At 39.7% G+C, this 22,373-nt stretch overlaps 2 protein-coding genes across 4 annotated transcripts; both read left to right on the forward strand.

The window, feature by feature from the left end:
* The first annotated feature begins 952 nt into the window (after positions 1-952).
* Positions 953-11,009, forward strand: e2f8 (E2F transcription factor 8). Of its 3 annotated transcripts, XM_034876829.1 has the most exons (14): positions 1,863-2,014; positions 2,331-2,391; positions 2,539-2,799; positions 2,885-3,038; positions 3,625-3,939; positions 4,672-4,833; positions 5,205-5,342; positions 5,569-5,784; positions 5,880-5,961; positions 7,470-7,983; positions 8,135-8,386; positions 8,511-8,646; positions 9,224-9,561; positions 10,447-11,009. In XM_034876829.1, exons 2-14 carry the CDS (start codon positions 2,338-2,340, stop codon positions 10,612-10,614), a joined length of 2,790 nt encoding a protein of 929 aa, XP_034732720.1. In that variant the 5' UTR covers positions 1,863-2,014; positions 2,331-2,337; the 3' UTR covers positions 10,615-11,009. The 3 variants fall into 3 exon arrangements, with proteins under 3 accessions (XP_034732731.1, XP_034732742.1, XP_034732720.1); XM_034876840.1 differs by lacking the exons at positions 1,863-2,014; positions 2,331-2,391 and adding an exon at positions 953-1,241; XM_034876851.1 differs by lacking the exon at positions 2,331-2,391 and having other exon boundaries at positions 1,836-2,014.
* Positions 11,010-13,147: 2,138 nt separating this feature from the next.
* csrp3 (cysteine and glycine-rich protein 3 (cardiac LIM protein)) lies at positions 13,148-21,831 on the forward strand. Its single transcript, XM_034866808.1, has 6 exons — positions 13,148-13,256; positions 15,552-15,663; positions 17,257-17,425; positions 18,756-18,885; positions 21,320-21,413; positions 21,529-21,831. Exons 2-6 carry the CDS (start codon positions 15,552-15,554, stop codon positions 21,591-21,593), a joined length of 570 nt encoding a protein of 189 aa, XP_034722699.1. The 5' UTR covers positions 13,148-13,256; the 3' UTR covers positions 21,594-21,831.
* Positions 21,832-22,373: the final 542 nt, after the last annotated feature.

The raw sequence follows: 22,373 nt of genomic DNA on the forward strand, positions 1-22,373 counted from the left end.
ATTAATACATTATTTATTTATTATTTAATATTTTATACGGTGATTTCTTTGCAGGGTGCAAATGTTCTACCAACACACAAGTTCCTTCTAGAGACTATTTTTCACAGCCCCCGGCTCTGCGTCCAGAGCTTAGCGCCGCACAAAGACGATTGTGATTGGTTGAACCCTCCTGTTGTCCTTGGGTCAAATTTCACCCCTTTAAAAAATGTCTATATCAGAAATATTGGTTTCTTTTTAACCCAATTACCGCAAAAATTGATTGGATTCCATGCAACACTCTTTGCAAATAGAAGTGATCACTTTCATTCTCAACGTACAGATGATGAAACTCATCTGTACGTTCTTCTGATCTTAACTATTAGTCAAAGTAGGCTAATTCCTAATTTCTGCTTTTTTAAACTAAAATATTAGTTATAATTCTTAATAAATGAGGGCTTTTGACCATGATTTCCAAATAGTAGGCCTATTGTAAAACTACTGGTAGTAAGGTGGTGTTAGTGAAAACTAAAACATTTTCTTTTTTTTTCTTTTTAAACACAAGGGTTAAAGAAATCCAAAGAACTCAGTCTTGGTTGTGTATGGTGTAACCAGACCTATCTCCGCACAGCACCGTGGAGAGAGGTCTAGCAGAGCGAGACTAATGGGGGCCACAACAGCAAATATTTGCTCAGGAACCTCTTAAAAGTTAATTCATCCATGCTCCCTGCAGGAATACTATACCAGTTAGCCTACCATGGCAGTTACAAATATATATTACATTCACACACATGAGCAGCTTGTAAAGAACAAATTTAGAAAATGTGTTGATTCACATAAAGATAATTCATCATAATGTCAATTAATTGACATTAGATGTTCGACTAACTGTTGCCTCCAACAGGGAGGAAGTAGTGAGCGCGCATGCTCGCATAGGGCGGGCCAAAGGCTGGTGGTCACCCCCACACATTGGGCAAACTTTACACATCTGTAGTAAAGTTGACCAAGAGGCCACTCCCCACACAGTCAATGCTCCTCACTAGCACGGGGAAGAAGAAAAATAAGAAACTTAGAGCCCCGCAGATCTTATACTATTACTCGGCGAGTGTTTTTAATGTTTATTTGGCGTGGAAACGTAGCCGATGATCTTGTGTAAAAATCCACATTGTAGGGATCGGATTTATCTTTTGGAACTATCCAAAACACATTAGGCTACCGTGAAAATGGGAAGCTTCATCTGAGCAAGGCTTGTTCACCGTATTTGGGTAAGTCTGAACGCTTCAGCGTAACGCTTCTTTATCATTAAGAGGATCGAGATGTTCAATATAACAACCGTTGATGTTTTGGTTTCGGTGTCGCTGGTTTGCCGCTGTTGTATCGAACTCTGTTTCCCCGCTTTTGGACTGCTTCTAGGAAGTACACGTCACGAGTGTGCATTTTAAAACAAAGCCCTTGATGGAACGTTACAAAGTTTCTGGGTTATCCGGTTTAACAGAGTTTCGTTAACGTTAACTTAAAGCGGTTTCAAAAAGGGGGCGCTCGCTGTTGGCTAACGTTACGTGGCACAAACGTTATCTTTAGGGGGAATCGTCACCGTAAGCTTTTTAAACATGCCACCCTATAAATGCAACGTTCCCTTTGTAGTTAGTATTCTAACTTTGGCCACAAACGTATTAAAGTTTAAAGCGAGTCGTCACTCTTACTGTACAGACGTTCCGCGCCAAGGATTTCAAAAACAGTTTACCTGCGCGGGACGGTCTTTCTACTTCCTCTACGTTGCCTCGCGCGGCACTCCTATTGGCTGCTTTTAACAAAAAGGGCGGCACCGCAGCGTCCGTTGGGCCCGGCGATTCGATGGAACCCACGTCAGTTACCGCCAATATCAATCTCATGTTTTGATTAGATTTAAACTGATTTTTGTGATCGATCTTGTCAGGTTAAACGAAGAGTAATCTAAGAAAAAATACATATAGTTTAGCTCGTTCTTGTCACGCTGGTTTAAACGCGGGTACTCAACAAATGTTTCATTGAAAAAGTGGTAAGGAAAGTAATAACTTAAACAGTAACGTTAATGCTAAATTAAATGAGCATCGTTGATTAATGCAGGTTAGCTAACTAAAACCAAAGGTAGCTACGTTTTAAAGTTTGTTGTTGGAACAAATGTTGAATAGCATATGCTAATTGCTGCTTTTTTATCCACAACGCTACTGTTAGACGCACATTGCAAGGTTTTTAGAATATCTTCAGTATTATTTCATACATCCTTAAGGTGAATATCACTTATAGTTATATAAATGCCTAGCTAGCTGGCTAACGTTAGCTAATACAAATCCATGTGAAATTCTTGTACTAAGGTGGAAAATGTCAAATACAGCGCTTGAATCTCAATATCTGACCCTGAAATCTCACTCAAAGGTCAGTCAACACAAAGGCATCTAAATGTTTCTCAGATATAACTTGTTCCTTTTATTGTGAGAAATCCCAATGGATACCTACCTCAGTGGTAATGGATGGGGCTTGTATCTAAATCTTTTTCTCTTTTTTAATTCTTTTGCTGATTAGGATGGTGGTTTTGTAGCACCCCAGGTTCCTGTAAATACTCCAAAGAAGATATTTGGTCAGAGTGCAGTGTCAGTGGAGAACCAGCCAACCATGGGTCCCCTCACTACACCTAAAAAAGGAAGAGAAGCAGGTTCTGTTGACCCCTGGACGCCGACTTCTAACCTCAAAATGCTCATCAGTGCTGCTAGTCCTGACATCAGGAACAGAGAGAAAGAGCTCTGCCTGGACAATGACGGGCGGGAAGGTCTCGACCCTTCACAGGTACAAAACCAATCTCATTAACACACTTTCTGGTAAGTCAAGGTGTTGAAATGAATGCATTTCTTATCTTGTGGTCTTCCCATAGGACACTGAAAATGGAGAAGAATCAGAGAAAATGATCAGCAGGAAAGAGAAGAGTCTGGGTTTGCTCTGTCATAAATTCCTCGCCCGCTACCCAGATTGCCCAAACCCTGCCCTAAACAACGACATCTGTCTGGATGACGTGGCCACTGAGCTCAGTATGTATTTTTTTGATTTATTTTTTTACAAACTCTGTCTGTACAATATCCATTTGTTAAGATCAGAGTCAATGTCAGATGTTAGGGCAGCAGCTAATAGTTACTCTTTGCTCTGTAAATTGTGTTTCAGGTTTCTCATTCAATTAATACAATGTCCATTAGAAGTTAAACTGTCACAAATAACTGTTACATACAGTTATCTGTAGATATGGCAAATTCATTATTTTTTGTAGTGATAATATTATGATAATTATAGCGATGTAATAATTGCAGTAACTGATAATACAAATAATGGGTACATCAGATGTTAATGTGTTACTTACATTTCAATTTGAGAAAAAAAATGAAACAACCTTCCACCAAAGCTGATTTTCAAATGTTTTTCACATTGATTGTAAATATTTTCATCTCCAGAGTCATGTAGTAACTTTACTAGAAGTTGGTTTGAATTTAGTTTTTCCTAGTTTAAAAAAAAAAAAAAAAACGTTTGAATGTACCACAATCATTTTTTGCTGACTTCTTTTACCATTTGGGATATTTAGTTCTGTTATTAACTTGAGCCTTTGTTTTCTTTCTGTCTGCACAGGCGTGGAACGCCGGCGCATCTACGACATCATGAACGTGCTGGAGAGTCTTCACATGGTGAGCCGCTCAGCCAAGAACCGCTACACATGGCACGGACGGACCAAACTGGCGCAGACTCTGGCCATTTTGAAGCAGGTGGGCGAGGAGCACAGGTACTGCCAGCAGATGCTGCACATCCGGCAGCGCCTCGTGGACAAGGAGTTTGACTTTGACGGGGAGGAGAAGGAGAACGAAGAGGTGGTGGAGCTGGAGAACGGGGATCAAGGACAGAAGGAACTTTTCTTTGTGGAGCTTCCAGGAGTAGAGTTCAAAGCAGGTGGGTGTGTGTTCGTGATCCTCTAACTGTTTACATATAGCAGAAGTTGAGGCCTGTATTAGGAATCCAGCTCAACATGCCCTGGATTTCTTTCAGTTACCTGGCTTCACTAACCCTAACAACCGCATAAGCTGTGTCACGACGGTGGTTGCCAACTGGTTTGATCAAACCGGGCTACCCAATCCAGGGACGCCCTCGTTCACATAAAATAGGCAGTGTTTTCACAGCATGACCAATCACAAATATCTACCAGAGCCGCATATTTTACATAAGAAGAGCAAACTAAACTGCTTCCAAAAACAGGAAGGAAAGCTGGCAAGATCTGAGAGATAATTACACTTCTTCGTTAGCCTATTAAAACTAATTTACACTGTTTATTGATCCCCCGCAATTTTTCACTCTGTTAGTAATCACAACACACAGGCCTGAAATACACACACACACGTTCAGGACCTAGTCATGCACAAATGTTAATGGGGTTGTCTATTACCTGTTACCTCGTTAACGCCAAATCTTGCTTCGTAGTACAGGCTTATGATCTACATCAGCATTCAGAATGGTTTTAATTAATTTTACTTAATTCCTGGGCTTCCACAGGCATTGAATATCCTTGAAAATGAAGAAACGTTTCTAATAAGAGCGAACATTTAAACAGAGCTGGAAAATGTTCATTTCGTGGTTTTGAAACGCAGTAATCAGATTTTTTTTAAACATTCTGTTTGTCCTGTGCAGCCTCTGTTAACAGTCGGAAGGACAAATCTCTGAGGGTGATGAGCCAGAAGTTTGTCATGCTGTTCCTGGTGTCTACTCCTCGCGTGGTCAGTCTAGACGTGGCTGCCAAGATCCTGATCGGAGAGGACCAGGGTGCAGATCAAGACAAGAACAAGTTCAAGAGTGAGTACAGAGTCTGTTAGATACAGTTTGTTTTCCAGGCAAAATAAAAATTATGCTTTTTAGATCACATCTTGGAGAATTATCTGCTTAATGCTATTTTTTCCGTGCCAGGGCCTTGTTACATTTTTCACATTCCGCTTGCACAAATAACGATAGTCAGTACAACGTGTAGGCCTGTAGAAGAACGTGCTGGAAGTTTGTTGCAACTGATATTTAAAGTCTTCAATACATTTGTTGAAAAAGGGGTCTATACAAAATACATTTACCTGAATAACACAAGTATTATTACATACATGTATATGCGTCTATGCTCCCCGTAAATCTTTTTCTCATTGTCAGTAGATAATGTTGTTTGTTTCATGCGTTTGCAGCCAAAGTGCGCCGGCTGTATGATATAGCTAATGTGCTGCGGAGCCTGAAGCTCATCGAGAAAGTCCACGTGACAGAAGAGCGGGGGAGGAAACCGGCCTTTGAATGGGTTGGCCCCAAAGAATTCCCACAAGTCAAAGGTATTGCCAGATCCCTTTACCATTTACTTATTGTTTATTATATTTTGGTTCACAATTAGAGGGAATTTTGGGCCTAGCATCATATTTTTATTCATGTCTTATGTGTAAACTACTATACAAGTTTAAATATGTTTACATATACATTCAGTTTCTATTGAGCAATGATTGTAGTGCTGCTGTAAATACTTACTAGTAAGACACAAACTAAGTATTACTCTTGTTTTAGACTTGGAGCGCTCCACGTCTGAATATTTATTCAACAAGAAAAGTGTACTGGAGTCCCGTGCATCTGTGGACAACTGTGCCAAAAACCTATTTCCAGCATCTGGGGCAAAACGCAGGTTCACCCGACACCCCTCCCTCATTAAGCTGGCCAAAAGCATTCATGACGACCGCCGAAAGATCAACTCTGCCCCCAGCAGTCCTGTCAAAAGTGCCCCCAGTGAGTACAGAAAATGTTTTTTCAGACGGGGTTTACTATTTTGCCATATGTTCACGAATGGTGTGATGACACATTCTTTTCTTCTTGTGTTTCAGGCGATTCATCAAACACCGACTTCCCAAACAAAATGGCCCAACTTGCTGCCATTTGTCAGATTGAGCTTGACCAGGAGTCGGGGTAAGTTTGGTTCCATTCAGACCGTTCAGCCTAAACGGTTTGTGGTTCTTTAAATGAAATCTGGCGCGCAACAAATAGGGCCGCACGATATTTAGTTTCGTCATCATAGAGCTGGGCAATATATTGATATTACATTGATATGAGACTAGAGCCTGACAAAGGATTTTTAAGGCCAATACAACACAAATATTTAGTTTATTTAAACATTTTGATATATCTGCCGATATTTATTTTTTAATCCCAGAACCACATTACAAAACAGATTTCCCTAACATTAATTATTTGTAGTTATTTATGAGCTCTCACTAAAATAATGTAGTAATTTGTTTTATTTTCACAACAAAACAGATGATCAAAATATATTAAAGTTCTGATAAATGTATAAAAAACCAACTTAAGAAATGAAACTTAAAGTCCTTTGAACAAAAACACATTGACAAAAAAAACTATATAAGGTATATAAGGGCTCTATTTAAGACTAAATTATCGTCTTAGATTGTTATTGTGTTATTATTTTATGATCGCAACAATAGTCGCCACTACAAAATCGTTGCGGTATCGTTAGGTCAAAAATATTGGGATTTTTGATTTTCTCCATGTTGCTCCAGCCCTACATCATCACAACGTCTCCAGGACATTTTTCACCACAGAAAGTTGCTACCAGCCAGGCCAAAGCTAATAAAGTTAGCCTCAAGTATAAGGCCCGAACTAATGTTGGCGAAGCTGGAAAAGTGGAAATGTAACACAGCAGTCTGTGTCTGATATAACGTAATTTACACTGACTTAGGTGTTCATGCAAACACGGTTTGACGATAGTGTGACGTGCAGGCACAGTGAACAACCAATCCCAATCAATGTTGATCAATTTATCAAACAAGCAGGCCAACAACCTAAAAATTGAAAGGAAGCAACATATGCATGCATTATTATCATTCACTTGAGTCTGGATTGATTGGGGGGATTGAAATCATCCAAGTAGTCAAAATAATGATTTAATATTTCCAAATAGAGCTATTTGTTATTTTTCATATCGCAATATATATATTGCGGGGGGGATATCCAGTATAATGCCGGCTTAGTGACAACACTGCCGAACCACATACAAAATTTAATTTTCACTTGACTTCCAAGCAAACTCTGGCGTCCCTGATTAGTCACTGGATTAGGCTAAATGGAAAAAAACTACACTTAAAATAGTTTTGAATATACATTTACCTAATCAATCTGCTTATTGTAGTAACCATTTCCCCCATCATTTGCGGGCCAAAACAATATTAGACAAAGCAGGATTACCATTCACCACAATTATCGAAATAATGAATTAACAGTTGAATTGTGATTCATCTTTACAGCTCTTAAGTTATTTGTAATAACAGTGTTAAACCTAAAACAACCATGGATCATTTAATGAGAACCACCCTACAGCTTAAGCTCACAGACTGACATTTTATAATACGCTAATTGTAGATCTACAGCTGTGTTAAATGAGAGTTCTGCTTCTGTTTCAGGACCGGCGCCAAGGATCCAAAGCCTGCTGCTGCTGAGGCAGACAATGCTGCTTTGAAGCTTGAGCAAATCTCCTCTGTTTCTATGGAGCCGCCACACACACCGTTACTAACTCCAACCCAGGAGCATAGAGCCAACACTACTATCCACCTCACCCCCAACACGCCGCTGGCAGGCCTGCCCGCGGGCTCTGTTACCTTCATCCCTGCACAGTACTCATCCCTGATCCCCGTCCTTTTACCTCAGCAGCGGGGGAGCGGGCCCTACGCCGTGTATTTGCACCCTTCTTCCCCCAGACCAAACCCTCTGGCCAGGCCGCAGCCAACCAGCCTCGCTGTGCGCTCTATGACCTTTGAGGACAGGACTGGGCAGAGCCCAACGGGCCAGGATGCAGTTGGGAGCCTGCCGGCCCTCAGGGCGTCAGACGTCAGCCCCTTGGCGCTCAAACGGTTGTGTTCAGAGTCGGCCTTAGAGAGCAGCCCCGCCAAAGCCAAGAGGACCAACCCCAACTTTAAGGTAAAAAAAAACATTCTGAGGGATTTTTAATGTGGCAAGTGACTGTTCTTTTGAAAAGTACTATATAATCAAAATAAATTCATTTCTTGATTTCTGACATACCGTATTCCTCACCTTCTCTGTCTTCTTCTTCCCTTTGGCCTTTTTGTAGGACACCTCTCCAAAGCTGTGTGAGATCCTGCAGGCCCGTCTGAAGGCCCGTCGCGGTTGTCAGCTCTCAAGCCGGCCCTCGCCTCGCGCCCTCCACCTGGACCCAGAGTTTGTCAACACTCCCGGCGGTGCAGTAGCCAACCAGACACTAGAGCAGAGCTTGGAAACCTTCCTGGACAGAGAGGACAAGACAGCGTCGTCAGACAGCGAGGCCGGCTTAACACCAGTTAGAGTCGTACCCATCCACACCGAGGTAAATGCACAAACACGGGTCTTACTGGGCTTCATTTAACACCAGAGACTTTTGATGCCTTATTTTTGTCAATTCAACAGCAGAATGTGTGACAATTGTTTTTTTTGTTTTTTTGCATGTCCAGACTTTAGTACCGGCCGGATACCTGATCCCAATCTCCCAGCAGTCCCTTATGGGCTACAGGGAAAGTCAAGGTTCAGGGAGAGAAGGCAACAATGCTGCAACGCCCACTTACAACATCTACCAAACACCAACTGCAGGTAAATATGTCATAAAATGTTAAATTAATGTCTCAGGGCACACCTAGGTTTTCAGATTAGCGCTGCAAGTAATAATTTTCATTATAGGTTTAGCTATAAATTGTTTTTTTAATCAATTGATTTGTTATTGCATAACCTCACTTTTGATCTGGAACCAGATTGTTTGACGTTTCCTTTTTGGTAAATGACTTAAACCCCCGTTTGTAGACCCTTGGCTGTCTACAGAGACCACATTTTTACAATGTGTTCTGACACTGTACAAGCAGGGACAGGCAGCTTGTTTGTTAAGATGAAAGCTAAGATGTTTGCTGTATGTGGTAACAGATGTTGTAGCTTAAAACACGTGTGACATTGCTTAGTGCACCTTTTTATTAATACATCACTTTACACTACTAACACTAATCTATCAACGGTCAAATCTTTTTACGAACAATGATTTTTCTTGTTACCATTAACGCATTTGTTAAATTAGTCCCATTCTTAATTTGTGTTTTTTTTTTTTATGGCGCAAAATGAATTTGCTAATAACTGTAGATTACAGTAAGGGTCTATACACGTTTGGTGTTGTTCCCAACAGGCTCCAGGCCTGTCCTAGCCCAGGAGATTACACCCACCGGCCTTCGTCTTCACAAACCCGCTGCTGCTGCCTCCTCGCCTTACAACAACCAGCAAGACCACCGCCTCCACAGCCCCAGTCCGGCTATCCTCAACTTCACCCTGCAGAACCTGGGTCTGATCTCAGGCTCCAGCCCAGGAAACGCCTTCGCTACCCCCCAGACTCCAGAGTGTGTCAACACAATGCCCAGCCCGCTGGCTCTGCAGCAGAGAGGCATGGTTTTCATTAAACCTGGGTCCCCTGTGCCTCTCCAGCAGTCTGTATCAGGGCAACCAATGACCCTGCTCGGTCTACAACAGGTAAACAACAACCTTGTGTTTAGATAGTAACAACACTGACTTTTGCGTTTTTAAATGAACAGGGTGCTTCCTGCCTCTGAAAACAGTTTGGTATAACCTGGGGCTCTGAAGGAGCTTTGTCAAATCTGAGAAGTAATGACAGTAATAAGTGTGCCTTAAATCTGTCTCTGCCCATGTGTCCCAGCTTTGTGGAAGTGCAATAATAAAGTGCAATAATAATTCACCCAAGTACTGTGAAGTCATGACATTTTACTACACAGATCAGTCATAAATCCTGATCACACATGATGAAGTAACTGTTGGGTGATTGATGTTGTACAACCATATAAATATATTTTGGTCATTTATCCAATATAAAATGGCAGTAATTCTGACATTTTCCGCAGTTAGCCTGTTAACCAATGCAGCAATTTACACATACCACAATCGAAAAAATTAAGAGTAGTTATACCTAGAGATAGTTTTGGTTTTAAGTGCTGAGATTTGAGATCACTGTCAGCAGTTTTTAAAAGTAGTTCCAATGAAAACGGTTCGCAGTGAGGTCCGTCTGTGGATTAGGGATTATTAATAAATTGGATACTTTTGAGATCTAACACAGTAAAAGATAGTCAGATAGTGTTGTGGGCAGGACTTAGTTGGAAGTGAAACTGAAGCAATGGGACAATTAGCTGTAGCAGAGCCAAAGTAGCGCACTTTTTATTAAGTCAACATGATCCGTTACCAGGCAGATAAAACGCTTATACAGATAATCTGCAAACTGTCAAACTACTCCTTACTTGTGGATTTTCTAGCAAAAAATCTTTTTGCAAAGATGAGTTGCTTGTGATCTGGTTGAACTCGCTTTTTTAAGATTAGAAGATTAACTGAAGATTTTCTGTCGTCCAGCCTCTGATGACCACCCCCAAAGGGACAGGGCTTCCCCAGCACAGCTTTTTCCACACGCCGGGCCCCCTCTCACCTCTGGCTGCCATGGTAAACACTGGTGCACACCTGGCCCCTAAAACTGTTTACATCCCTCAGAGGAAGCTGGACGTTGCCACTGAGGACTCCTGAAATCTCTGCAGGAAACCCTCTGATGGTTGTGTACATATTGTGTGTGTGTGTGTGTGTATGTATGGGTGTTGATGGCTGTCTTTTTATTTGGTGTCTGGTTAACATTTTACATTATTACCTCTGAGCGATTCACAGCGGCCTGACATTCTTGTCACAGCCTGCTCTAAAATTAGCTGCCATGCGGGCTTCGGCTCTGGTCCCAGTGGAGAGATTTCAAGTTCACCAGATCCTCATGAACTCTATTTTCTGGCACATTGTGATGCTGTTTTTCCCAAGACTCAATTTGCATAATCTTTTTGTGTAATTTTATTATTTTAATTGTTTATTTTAGTTATTTCTGCAAATGTGGGTAATTTGAACACTGATTTATTTTCTTTAAATTACCGAAAGTAGTTCAAAAAAAAATCAATGCTGTTAAATGGCAACACACTTAAGTCAGATGGCTGTTTTTGACTGAAAGACAAGTTTGATTGGTTGCTTGATCTCCAAGTTAAACCCTATAAGACCACTTTTGCACATATGTATACAACCCCCCTTTTAAAAATGGATTTGTTGAGTGTATGTGATGAGTGTATGTTTTAAATCTAAGACTAATCAGACATTTTGTTTAATTTATAAGGAAATGACCTTGGTTTTTTTTGGTGGCTTGCTAAATGTAAAATGTCAATTGAATATTAATACATTTTTCTATGAACATCATGTGAAGTCAAGTCTGTGTTTTGGTCTACTCTACAACTATTCAACTGTCATTAGCACTGAGTATTTTCAGTATAGAGTCATGTGTTTATTTTATTCTTGTTTGGTTTATAAAATAGACCAATTTTGAAAATTGTGAAAAAGTGTCATCTCAAATTCCCAGTGCTCAAGGTGATGTCTTAAGTCATTTCTATTTTGACCAACCAACCATTCAAAACCCAAAGATGCTCAATTTGCAAATCATATCAAAAATTGTCATAATTAAAAATAAATAAATAAAAAGGTACACGCAAATACCATTTTTCTTTGATAAGTGATGATTAATTATCAAAATGGAAGACAAATCTAATCAATTAATGGTTTCAGTCCAATGGCCATGGTCCTTCAGAACCTGTAATGTATCAACAACTTGCTGTAAATGGTTTGCTAACAATTATCAATTTAAAAGGTGATTTGATGAAATCAATGTTTATTAAAATTGTGCTGCCCACAAGTGGCCAAAAATAAATCTTATTGCAGGTTTATAAGGTACCCTGTGGAGTGTTAATATAAGCAAGTTACGTTTACGTGGTGTTACCCTCTAAAATACATAGTCTATCCTGGACCCATTATCTCTTGATGGATCTACAGATGATTGGCTGTATTTATATAGTGCTTTTCAAGTCTTAACAACTAGTCAAAGCACTTACACGTAGGGGGCAACTTAGGGTTCAGTGTCTTGCCCAAGGACACTTTGACATGGACCTGACTATCGCCCATTCTTCAACTCTGATTGGTGGGATACGAACGTTTCATGAATCCCATGTGAAGCCTTCGTAAGAGGATTTCTGTGCTCATATCTGTGCTGGTTTCTATGTGAAGAAGTATCTAGCTGATTTAAATCCAGCTCTCTTGGCGCCCGGCTAGCCCAGTTGGTAGAGCGGGTGCCCATATATAGACGTTTACTCCTCAACGCAGCGGCCCCGGGTCTGACTTCGATCTGTGGCCCTTTGCCCTTTCATGTCTTCTGCTGTTTTATCAAAAATAATGTAAAAATAAAATAAAGCCAGCTCTGTGTCATGGCAGTGTGTGCAGATGAACGGTGAGTGGCTTCCCTCCACAGGGCTTCCAGTTTATCTGCCAGGTAACGTTGGCAAAGTATCATCCCTTTACATGCCACATCCTCCCATATCACCGTTCTACTGGGAACACCCGCGGGCCAAACTAACATTTGCCCCACTAGTTGTAAGTAGATATGTTCTGACACCAGTATTGGGATTGCCTCCGATGCTGCCTAAAACCCTGGTCTCGGTATCGGGAAGTACTGGAGTTTATGCACCGAGCATGTACTACGGAATAAACCCCCAAAGAAAATCTATGTTAAAGTAGTTTATTTATGATCTTTTTCTTATTATGACTTCTGCGGCGTTCACGGTTTGTGTTTCAAACCCCAAAAAAAATAAAAAATATACCAAAAAAATGGTATTGGACCATCTGTAGTTGTAAGGATCTAAGAAATGTTTGGGCTTTAGTTTTCTCCACATTTTTCTTTTAACCATTTTCCTTTCTGGTGTCTAATGAGCATCACAGGATCATTAACTTTGCTAAAAGAAATTGTGCACATTCAGAAGTGCCGTTGTCAGTTACATGCTTTGAGTTCCCATCATGTATGTACATAATCCCATAACATACCATGTGGATGGCTCCCAGCATGCAGCTGTCAGAGTTTTGTTTTTAGTTTACTGAGACTGAGTCCAGAACAAAAGGTTTGACTGGTTGATGTTCATGCCTCTTTCAGCCTGTGATGAAGGGTCAGGGGGTTCTGCTCTGTCACAAGTTATTTTAAGAGGAATACTTTCATTGAAGCGTCACCGGTGGACTGGTGATGGCGAGATGGGTGGTATTTAAGCCGACCAGGGAGCATTTACTACCACGTCCTGACCTAAGCGTACCGGCTTGAATTCAAGGTAAGTACTCATTTCTGTTCATAGTAAAGCTTCCCGTTCGTGGTTGAGTGGTATATTACTAGTGGTGGAAGAAGTATTCAGATCCTTTAAGTAAAAGTGCCAATATCACGCTGTAAAAAATACTGTTACATGTAAGCATTGAAAATGTTACTTAAGTAAAAGTATGTAAGTGCCATCAGGAAAATGTACTTCAAGTATTAAAAGTGTAAATACTCAATGCAGAAAAATCCTCACATTTTACAAACTAGAAACTATCACAACACAGTTCCGTGTTTAATGGGCTTCTCAGTTCAGTTGGACTTGTAGGCTGTTATATTGTTGAAAAGTTTAATTTATTTAAAAAAAAAGGTATTTAAGTGGTTTAAGGTAAGTGTTTTGTGTGCAAAAATCTTAATGTGTAAAGTAACTGGTAACTAAAGCTGTCAGATTAATGTAGTGGAATAAAAAAGGAAATATTTCTCTGAAATGTAGCAGAGTAGAAGTAAAAAGTGGCGTGAGAAGAAAAGACTTTTAAAGTAAAAGTACCTCTAATTGTTACTTTAAAAAAGTACTAGAGTAAATGTACTTAGTTACATTCCACCACTATACAGTACATTACAACTGGGGCAATGTGGTTTATGTACAATTACTTAAACGAAACCCCATTACACCTGCTCTTGCCTCCCTTTTTTGGCCACCGTTTGCTTTAGAATACATTTCAACGTTGTTCATATTTAAAGTTCTTGGTACTGAAGCCGCACGCTCCTCTGAGGTCGTCGAGGTCTGCTGACCAGCTACTCCTTGTCCCTAGAACGCGGCTCAAAAATAGGGGAGATCGAGCATTCTCAGTCAAGGCCCCGAGGCTGTGGAATGAATTGCCTCTGCATGTCAGATTGGCTCCCAGCCTACACATTGTTTTAAATCACGATTTAAAACTCACTGATATTCAGTGGCCTTTAAACCTACTTGAGAGTTGTATTCTTCATTTTCAGTTTGTTACTTGTTATAAATGTATATAAACGTTTTGTTACTCACGTGTTTACAATCTGTCCTAAATCATCACCGTCCAGAACTTTGGTCATCCTGATTGTTTTAAATGTGCTTCATAAACTAAGTGGGATTGGTTCACTTGATTTCATTTTATAGATTAAAGTACATTTATTTTAGCGGAATCTTTGTTTTGCCATGGACCTAAATATCAGGAGTCAGTTCCTTGTGAGATTTCTGATTTGTGTCGAGGAGAATCAGATATTTCCAGTAGTGTTTGATGGATAGATGTCTCAGTAAAGCCTCTGAATATCACATTCCAGTCCTGTGAGGTGATGGGCAGCCTCTGATATGGGCAGAAAGTGGAATGTCAGACAGAAGGCCAGGCAGGGCAGCACTGCCTGCTACATCTCCAGACGTGGCAATAAGCAAATGTTGGGTGGTCAGTGCTGTCTGGACTGGGAAAAGACAAAGGGCAGCAGCAGCAGGAGGAGGAGGAGGAGTAGACTCAGTGACACAAATATAGACACAGTTAGTGTCAAATATGAGTGAAAATCAGAAGAAAACCATCCAAACTAATTAGAAAGTATGAGCAACGCTGTTTAAGAGTTGTGACAACAGGTAATTTCCCTTTGCAGGATTAATAATGTATACATTATTATTATGTCAAGACATCAATCAATGTTATAGAGTAGGTTCTCACAATTCAGAGGAATCTAAATTCACTGTTTAGATTGAAGTTTAACCCTCACTGCATGGACAGATTATTATGGGGCCCTGGGCTCAGAAAGGTAACTCCCCCTCTTGGTGGTGGTCATTTTAAGTTATCTTTTGCTCATTTTGCATATCTTTGTAGATTTTGAATTTGTCAATTGTCCTTGATTTTATTGTTATGGTCATTTTTTCTTTGTGGCTTTTTGGAAACTCGCCATCGGTTTCCATATCTTTGTATATCTCGTCATTTTGCATCTCATGATTTTAAGTGATTGGCAACCATTTTGATAATTGATTCATTTTTTAAATATGTTTCCAGTAAAGACGACAAACAGTCCGATTCCAGCTCCTGGAATCTTGAAAATTTGCAGTTTTTTCATCATCGTGAAAAGATGACTTTTGGCCAGTTGGTCAGACAAACATTGCATTCTGTGAAATTTGGACTATGTCACTATATCAAATGATTATTTAAGTAATAAGTAAAAATTGAGGTATTGTTAATGAAAATAGTTCATTTCAGCCCCAGACTGTGTCCAAAAAACCTCCTGGGTGTAATTTGACAAAGTCGGTAATCAGTAAGCCTTGGTTGCAGTTTTCCTTTTGCTTTTCTTTAAGATGCCAAACTGGGGAGGAGGTGCCAAGTGTGCTGCCTGTGAGAAGACCGCGTATCATGCAGAGGAGATCCAGTGCAACGGGAGGAGCTTCCATAAGACATGCTTCATCTGCAGTGAGCAGACCGCTTATTTCTTCTCTTGCAGAGGGAGCTTCCTGGTGGACCAGCAGAACACCGATCTGTTTAACAGCGTCCCTCCATGTTCCTATGTGTCTTATTTGCTTGTCCACTCTGTCTGTCACCTTCAAACTGACAGAAGAGACACAAAACAGCACAGGTGCCTTTGTCCATGTCCCCCCCCCCCATCATTTAGGAACTCCTTTTTTGTGTTTTTTATTTCATTCTTTCCCTTTTACTATTATTTCACTTTCGTTAATTTAATGTACGTTTTGTAGCAGGAGTGGCAAACATACGGCCTGTGGGCCAGAACCGGGCCACCAAAGGGTCCAATCAGGCGTTGGATGACTTTGCAAAGTGTAAACATTGGAGAGAAGGGATTCATTTAAATGCCAAATCTACCACTTTAATCTCACACAATATCACAGTTCTTTTTCCTCTTCAATGTTTTAGTTTTTTCTCGGTACATCACCCCTTACCGGGTCCGTAAAATGTTTTCTTCTTCCCCGCAATGGCTTTAGAACGCTGTCGTAGCAGAACAAACCTGCGTTTGCCAACACCAAGCTGACAAACTGTGTGGCAGATAAAGGTTCTGATCTTTCTGTAGAGGTTTACTAGTCCTGCCCACCATGACATGCTCTCGCTTATTCTCCTCTTATCTTCAAAGTAATGACTACAAAACATACATTTTGTGCAGTTAAAAAGTACGAAATCTGAGTTTAACGGCAATGCAAAGCAAAGTGCTGATGAACTTCCCATTTAAATTACAGACATACGTTTCGTCTACAAAGAATGGCAAGAATTACGGTGTTCTACAACATCAACATTTATTTTTGGCCCATGGACCTTCCGTCCAGATACATTTTGGCCCTTCACATGAAATAATTTGGGCACCTCTGGTCAAGGCAATCCTTCACTAAACTTTCAAAATCTGAATAGGTGCCTAAAAAACACATTACAGATTCATGACTAGCAAATTTGACACAGTGCTGATCTGCATGTCTAGGATGAGTATTTTCAAATGATTGCAATGCTTCTGCTAAACAGCACAGTTTCATTATAGTTCAATAACTACTTCAATCGCTTGTTCTCTATAAAAAAGTCCTTTTCCCATGTGACGTGTTCTGGTAGCTTAATGGCCGCTCTCTGGCTTTGACTGCCCAGCTGAGTTTCCACTCCTCTTCTTCTGAATTCTCATGCCCAGATCTCGAGGGACACCTCATTTAAGTTCTCTGCACAATCACAAACACTCAGCAGCTGGTTGGACGGGAGTCTGTGTGACCGCTGAGTGCTGAATTGTTCCAGTGGGGGCTCTGAAAGGCCGCGGCCATTGCCTCAACCATCCACTAAGTGTTCATCTTTTCTCAGACATCCACCTCACACTCCCCTCGCTTCCTACAAATAGAAACACAGGACATCTGACTATGTGTAATTCCACTGTTGACTGATAAAACTAGTAAAGTTGGGAGCTTTATTTAACCGCCAATACTCCACCATGACACTCCCCAGCCTGGGGAAAACTGTAACCATGATGTGCCCCCAGACAGAAAACTGGTTCAGATGTGTAAAACATTTGTTTATTTCACACAGTGAGCTGCAGAAAAGGGCTGGACAGCACCACGGTCGCAGCGCACGAGTCTGAGATCTACTGCAAGTCCTGTTATGGCAAGAAATATGGGCCAAAAGGCTACGGATACGGGCAAGGAGCTGGAGCTCTGAGCTCTGACCCTCCAGGAGATGTTGGCCTGCAGCCTCAAGAGTACGTGTTCACACTGCAGTTAGATACACAAGTCTGGGCTTTCGTTAAAGAGTCAATCCACCCAAATCACTTACGTCAACACATTATATTTGCTTACTTTTCCCTAGTGTGGTATTTAACCATATAGGTAGTTTTATGAGCAGAGAATTTAAGTTGAACCTGTAGAATTTCCCTTTCATTCGCTCCCTTCACTTTTGGTGATTTTAATTGTTGGCATTCAAACTAGTTCATTTCACCTATTCCTAGTATGATTAGGAATCCTTTCTGAATACAGTTGCAATACACATCTATAACTTGACTTTTATTATTATTTAACCTTCTACATTAAAAAGAAAAAAAACAATACACAGCAAGGTGTAAATATAGCTTTAGTGTCCCATGATGCCTTACTGCTCTATCAGAGAGATTTCCACTCTGACATGAATAAAATACTGGGGGTACAAAATTGTAAATAGTCAAAGATAGTAAATACATAAAAACACAGCAATATGTATTTAAAAACTTGTGAAAAATAATTCTTAAATGCATTACGATTCTCTCTAGAATGATTTGATGCTCAATGCAGATAACTTAATCAAGTTACTAACTCCTTTAAGAGTTACTGTCTCCAGATATCACGATATGTACATAATTGTCATTTAGCTGACACTAAATTACACACACACATATATATATATATATATATATATATATATATATATATATACATACACATATACATACATATATATATATATATATATATATATATATATATATATATATATATATACACATACATACACACACATATATATATATATATATATATATATACATATATATATATACATACATATATACATACACACACATATATATATATATACATATATATATACATACATATATACATACACACACATATATATATACATATATATATACATACACACACACTGTGATATAACATGTGACATAATATGACGCTTTGTCTAGCTGTTTTGTCTAAGAAGTTGGTAGCATTAAAAAAATGCTTACATTGATAATCTGTTTAGAATTGAATTGTGAACTCCAAGTAGGAAAGTCAAACACCGGGGCGCCTGGGTAGTTCACCGGGCAAAGCAGGCGCCCATATACAAAGGCTAACTTCCAGACACAGCTACCGCAGCTTTGCCTCCGCCCTGCGGCCATGTGCTGCATGTCATTCCCCTTCTCTCTCTCCCCTTTCATGTCATCAGCTGTCGAACATAAATAAAGACCTAAATGCCCTAAATATAATAAAAATAAATTAAAGAAAGTCAAGTACCAGTGACCAAGAGGCGTCATCACACTGTCTTTTTGTTTCTAGCTCTAAACCACGACCAGCTTCTTCAAACTCCATTGACAGTAAACCTTCCCAGAAGTTTGGATGTTCAGACCGCTGCCCTCGCTGCTCCAAAGCCGTCTACGCAGCCGAGAAGGTGATGGGAGCGGGGAAGGTGAGAAACACTCCAACAAGCCTCTGGACACCCACACAGGGGATTTTAGTTATTCTGGCTGACTAGACTCTGCTCGGGTTGAAAGTGGCTTGGATGGAAATTTATTACATCAAAAATATTGTGCACCAATAAGAATGATAAAGCAGTCATTTGTCCCACCCTTACAGGGGCAACAGAGCTATAAAAAGACTCAGGAAGATATCTTAAAAAAAACCTCTGTAGTCGTTCAGGGTCTTTAAGTCTCTGGCTTTTATTTTAAAACCTCTGAACACATTAAAACAGCATTCCTTAGTGTAAAGTTGTTGCTTTCCTGTTGCACCAGCAGACGGACAGCAATCTAAATTCAGACCTCTTAGCTCTAAAGAATTTTCAGCCCGCTTATTTGGCCCTTGTGTTGTCCTTGGGTCACACTGACCTGTTTTATAGTATGGATTTCTTTCAACCAAATTGCCCAAAAATAAAATGGACGGATCCATACAATGATATTCAGGTAACATTAATGATTACTTTCATTGAATTTTTGGGGTGTTTTGTTTAATCCTTAGCATTTTTTTTATTTTTTTTTACTTTGACATATACCCATCTGTGATCCACAAAACATCCTCAGATCTTATTCGTCAAAATAAGTAACTTCTGCCTTTTTTAACTAAAAACTTGCGTATAATTTGATATAAATGAGGTTTGTTGACCATGAATTCCAAGAATAAGTGCAAAAACTATTATTAAACCAGCTCAGGTTTTTTTTTAAAGTGCCAGAAGCTAGAAAAAGTGACAAATAAATCAGAAAAAGCAACAAAAACATCAGAAAAGAACCACAAAAAAAATGTTCATTTGACATTTTGAATTGGAAGGACAAGTTCATTGTTAATGGGAAGACAACACAAGGGTCAAAAGTGTTTTAGTAATGTTCTCAATGACAGTACTCAGGAGTTCCTAAAGCCCAAACAAGCAAAAAAAAAAAACATACTTTATTGATCCTCAAGGGGAAATTACATTTGGTGTAACAGAGGCAGAGAATGAGGACCCAAGTGCAGAAACCACACTTACTTTGTGTAGTTGCAGGCCGGCAGCAAAGTAATCCTATGGTCAAACAGAGAGTGAGGGAGAGGAGGTTCTGACATACTCCCACAGGCTGACGAGCTGATTGGGTGAGAGCTGATTGCAGGCAGCTGCAAAGACTCGCAACAAAAGTTTGATGTAAAAAGGGAAAGATTTAAAGACAAAGTGGTTGAAATAGGAAGGGGATGGCGCATCAAGGGAATGTTAGAATCAGGAGAAAATCCAGCTGAGATGGAAAGGTCATTATTTAATTTGTATTTGATACAAGATTAACAATGAGAATATGAGTAGGTAGTTTGTTTTATTAAATAATCATTCTGAGAATGTGAACTTAACCCCTGTTGTCTTCACCGTCGTCCATGAACTTGTCATTCCCGGTCGAAATAGAAAAAATAACGTTTTCTGACTTTTTTTTATGCTTTTCCAAAAAAAAATGTATGGTCAATAAACCTAATAAAATGACATTGTACCTAATTGTTTGAAAATATAAGCAGATATGAATTATTTTGACTAATAGTTAATAAGTTAAGATCAGAGGATAATCGCATACTGTTTTATGTCAAAGTTAGGTCATGATGCTGTTTGATAACATTTAAACATTTTTTTCAAATGCCATGAAATTAAATAAAACAACTCAAATTCAATGGAAGTAATCTTACCTGCGAAGAAAATGAATGCATGGATGTACGGTACGGGATATATTTTATGGGTTCGATACATCGGACGTACATGCATGCATCATGGCCATGGCCGTGATGCATGACCCGAGGACAACACAAGGGTTGACAGGGTCATGTTGTTGCATACTCCAGTGCAGTAGGTGGCAGCATATACCTCAAAGTTGGTTTGTTGCCAGCCGTTGTAGCTCAGTCAGTTAACTCAGGATTATTAACAGTCAGCACAAGACTATCTACCAATGTGACAAGTGCTTTTGTGCAATGTGTTACTGTAACTATAACATTAACTAAGACATGTTGACCCCAACTGCACAAAAACAAACCAGAAAAGACCTGAAAACAAACAACCGACAACAGATCAAGATATCTTCACAACTTAGGCTAGATTTCCATCTAATGAACTGTGGACATGTAAGGGGCCCAAAGAACCACCCAAGAACATAAATCCACTGAATTTAAAATTCCAACACTAAGAAAGCGGTAGGAAACTGAAGATACATGCATCCAGTGGAATTTCCTGCGGCAACGGAGCAATCTCGGAAGTGGAACGTCAAGAATTAATTCATTAGTTCTAGACTAACGTTGGGGGCCTTAGGCTGGAATTTAAGCTTTGGACTGTTCTGTTTAAAAACTAGGTTTACATTAGATTATTTTTCTCTGTTGTGTGCGTGCGTGCGTGCGTGCGTGTGTGTGCGTAGCCCTGGCATAAAACCTGTTTCCGCTGCGCCCTGTGTGGTAAAAGTCTGGAGTCGACCACAGTGACCGACAAGGATGGAGAGCTTTACTGTAAAGGTACCTTATATATATACTGTATACACACACAAACACACAACACAATACACCGTTTGAAAATGAAATCAGAAAATGATTTTCATCATTAACTCTTTTTTTCTAATTTTCTCATCAGTTTGCTATGCCAAAAACTTTGGCCCAAAAGGATTTGGACTGGGGAACGCCGCCATGTTGGAGTAACAACAGTCCTGGTTTTAAACTCCCATTCACTGTCTCACTGCAGCTGTTCTCATGCAGACTCGGCCTTTTGTAATGTTGAAATGTTTGTAATACACGATTGACGCCATATTGGGCATCATAATCCTGGGCAGGTAAAATAACAGCACAGTCAGGCAATATTTTACGTTCACTGTGATCTTGAAAATGTTGCACAATACTTATGGTACATGAGTACAAAATAAAACTATTTTGTTACCCTCAAATGTATAATGAATCAAGTTATTGTTTTTATAAATAAAGGGAAAGAGGAAACGGAGCTTTCACCTACAGTTCATGCAGAAAAAAGCAGAACTATACTTGTTAGAATAATTTAAGATAATCCTTTTATTTATATTACGTATTATATTTGTGATGATTACTACTTACTTACTAATTACTACGACCCAACCCTGCTTATTTGTCTTTGAATTTATTCTTTACCCCACGCTGTGTGTAAGACAATTAGCGGTTCCTCATCTCGTTAAAGTTCATTATTAATATAATCTAATTTGCATTCATGAATAATTATGGTCAACAATAAATTTGAATAATCAAGACAAGTGATTAACAAACATAATGTGTTAATTTTTTCCAAATGTTAACAATTATGTGTGAGCAGCGGCGCAGAGCGGGATGGGATTACATGTTTTTGTCAAACTAATATTAGAGTTGTTATCTCACGCTGTTAAATTAGAAGAGATGAGACCACGGGGGAAAACCTTCAGAGTTAAAGTCCATCCATAGAAGACGCCGTTTATTCCA

Source organism: Etheostoma cragini, chromosome 1, assembly GCF_013103735.1.
Source record: "Etheostoma cragini isolate CJK2018 chromosome 1, CSU_Ecrag_1.0, whole genome shotgun sequence".
Classification (NCBI taxonomy): domain Eukaryota; kingdom Metazoa; phylum Chordata; class Actinopteri; order Perciformes; family Percidae; genus Etheostoma; species Etheostoma cragini.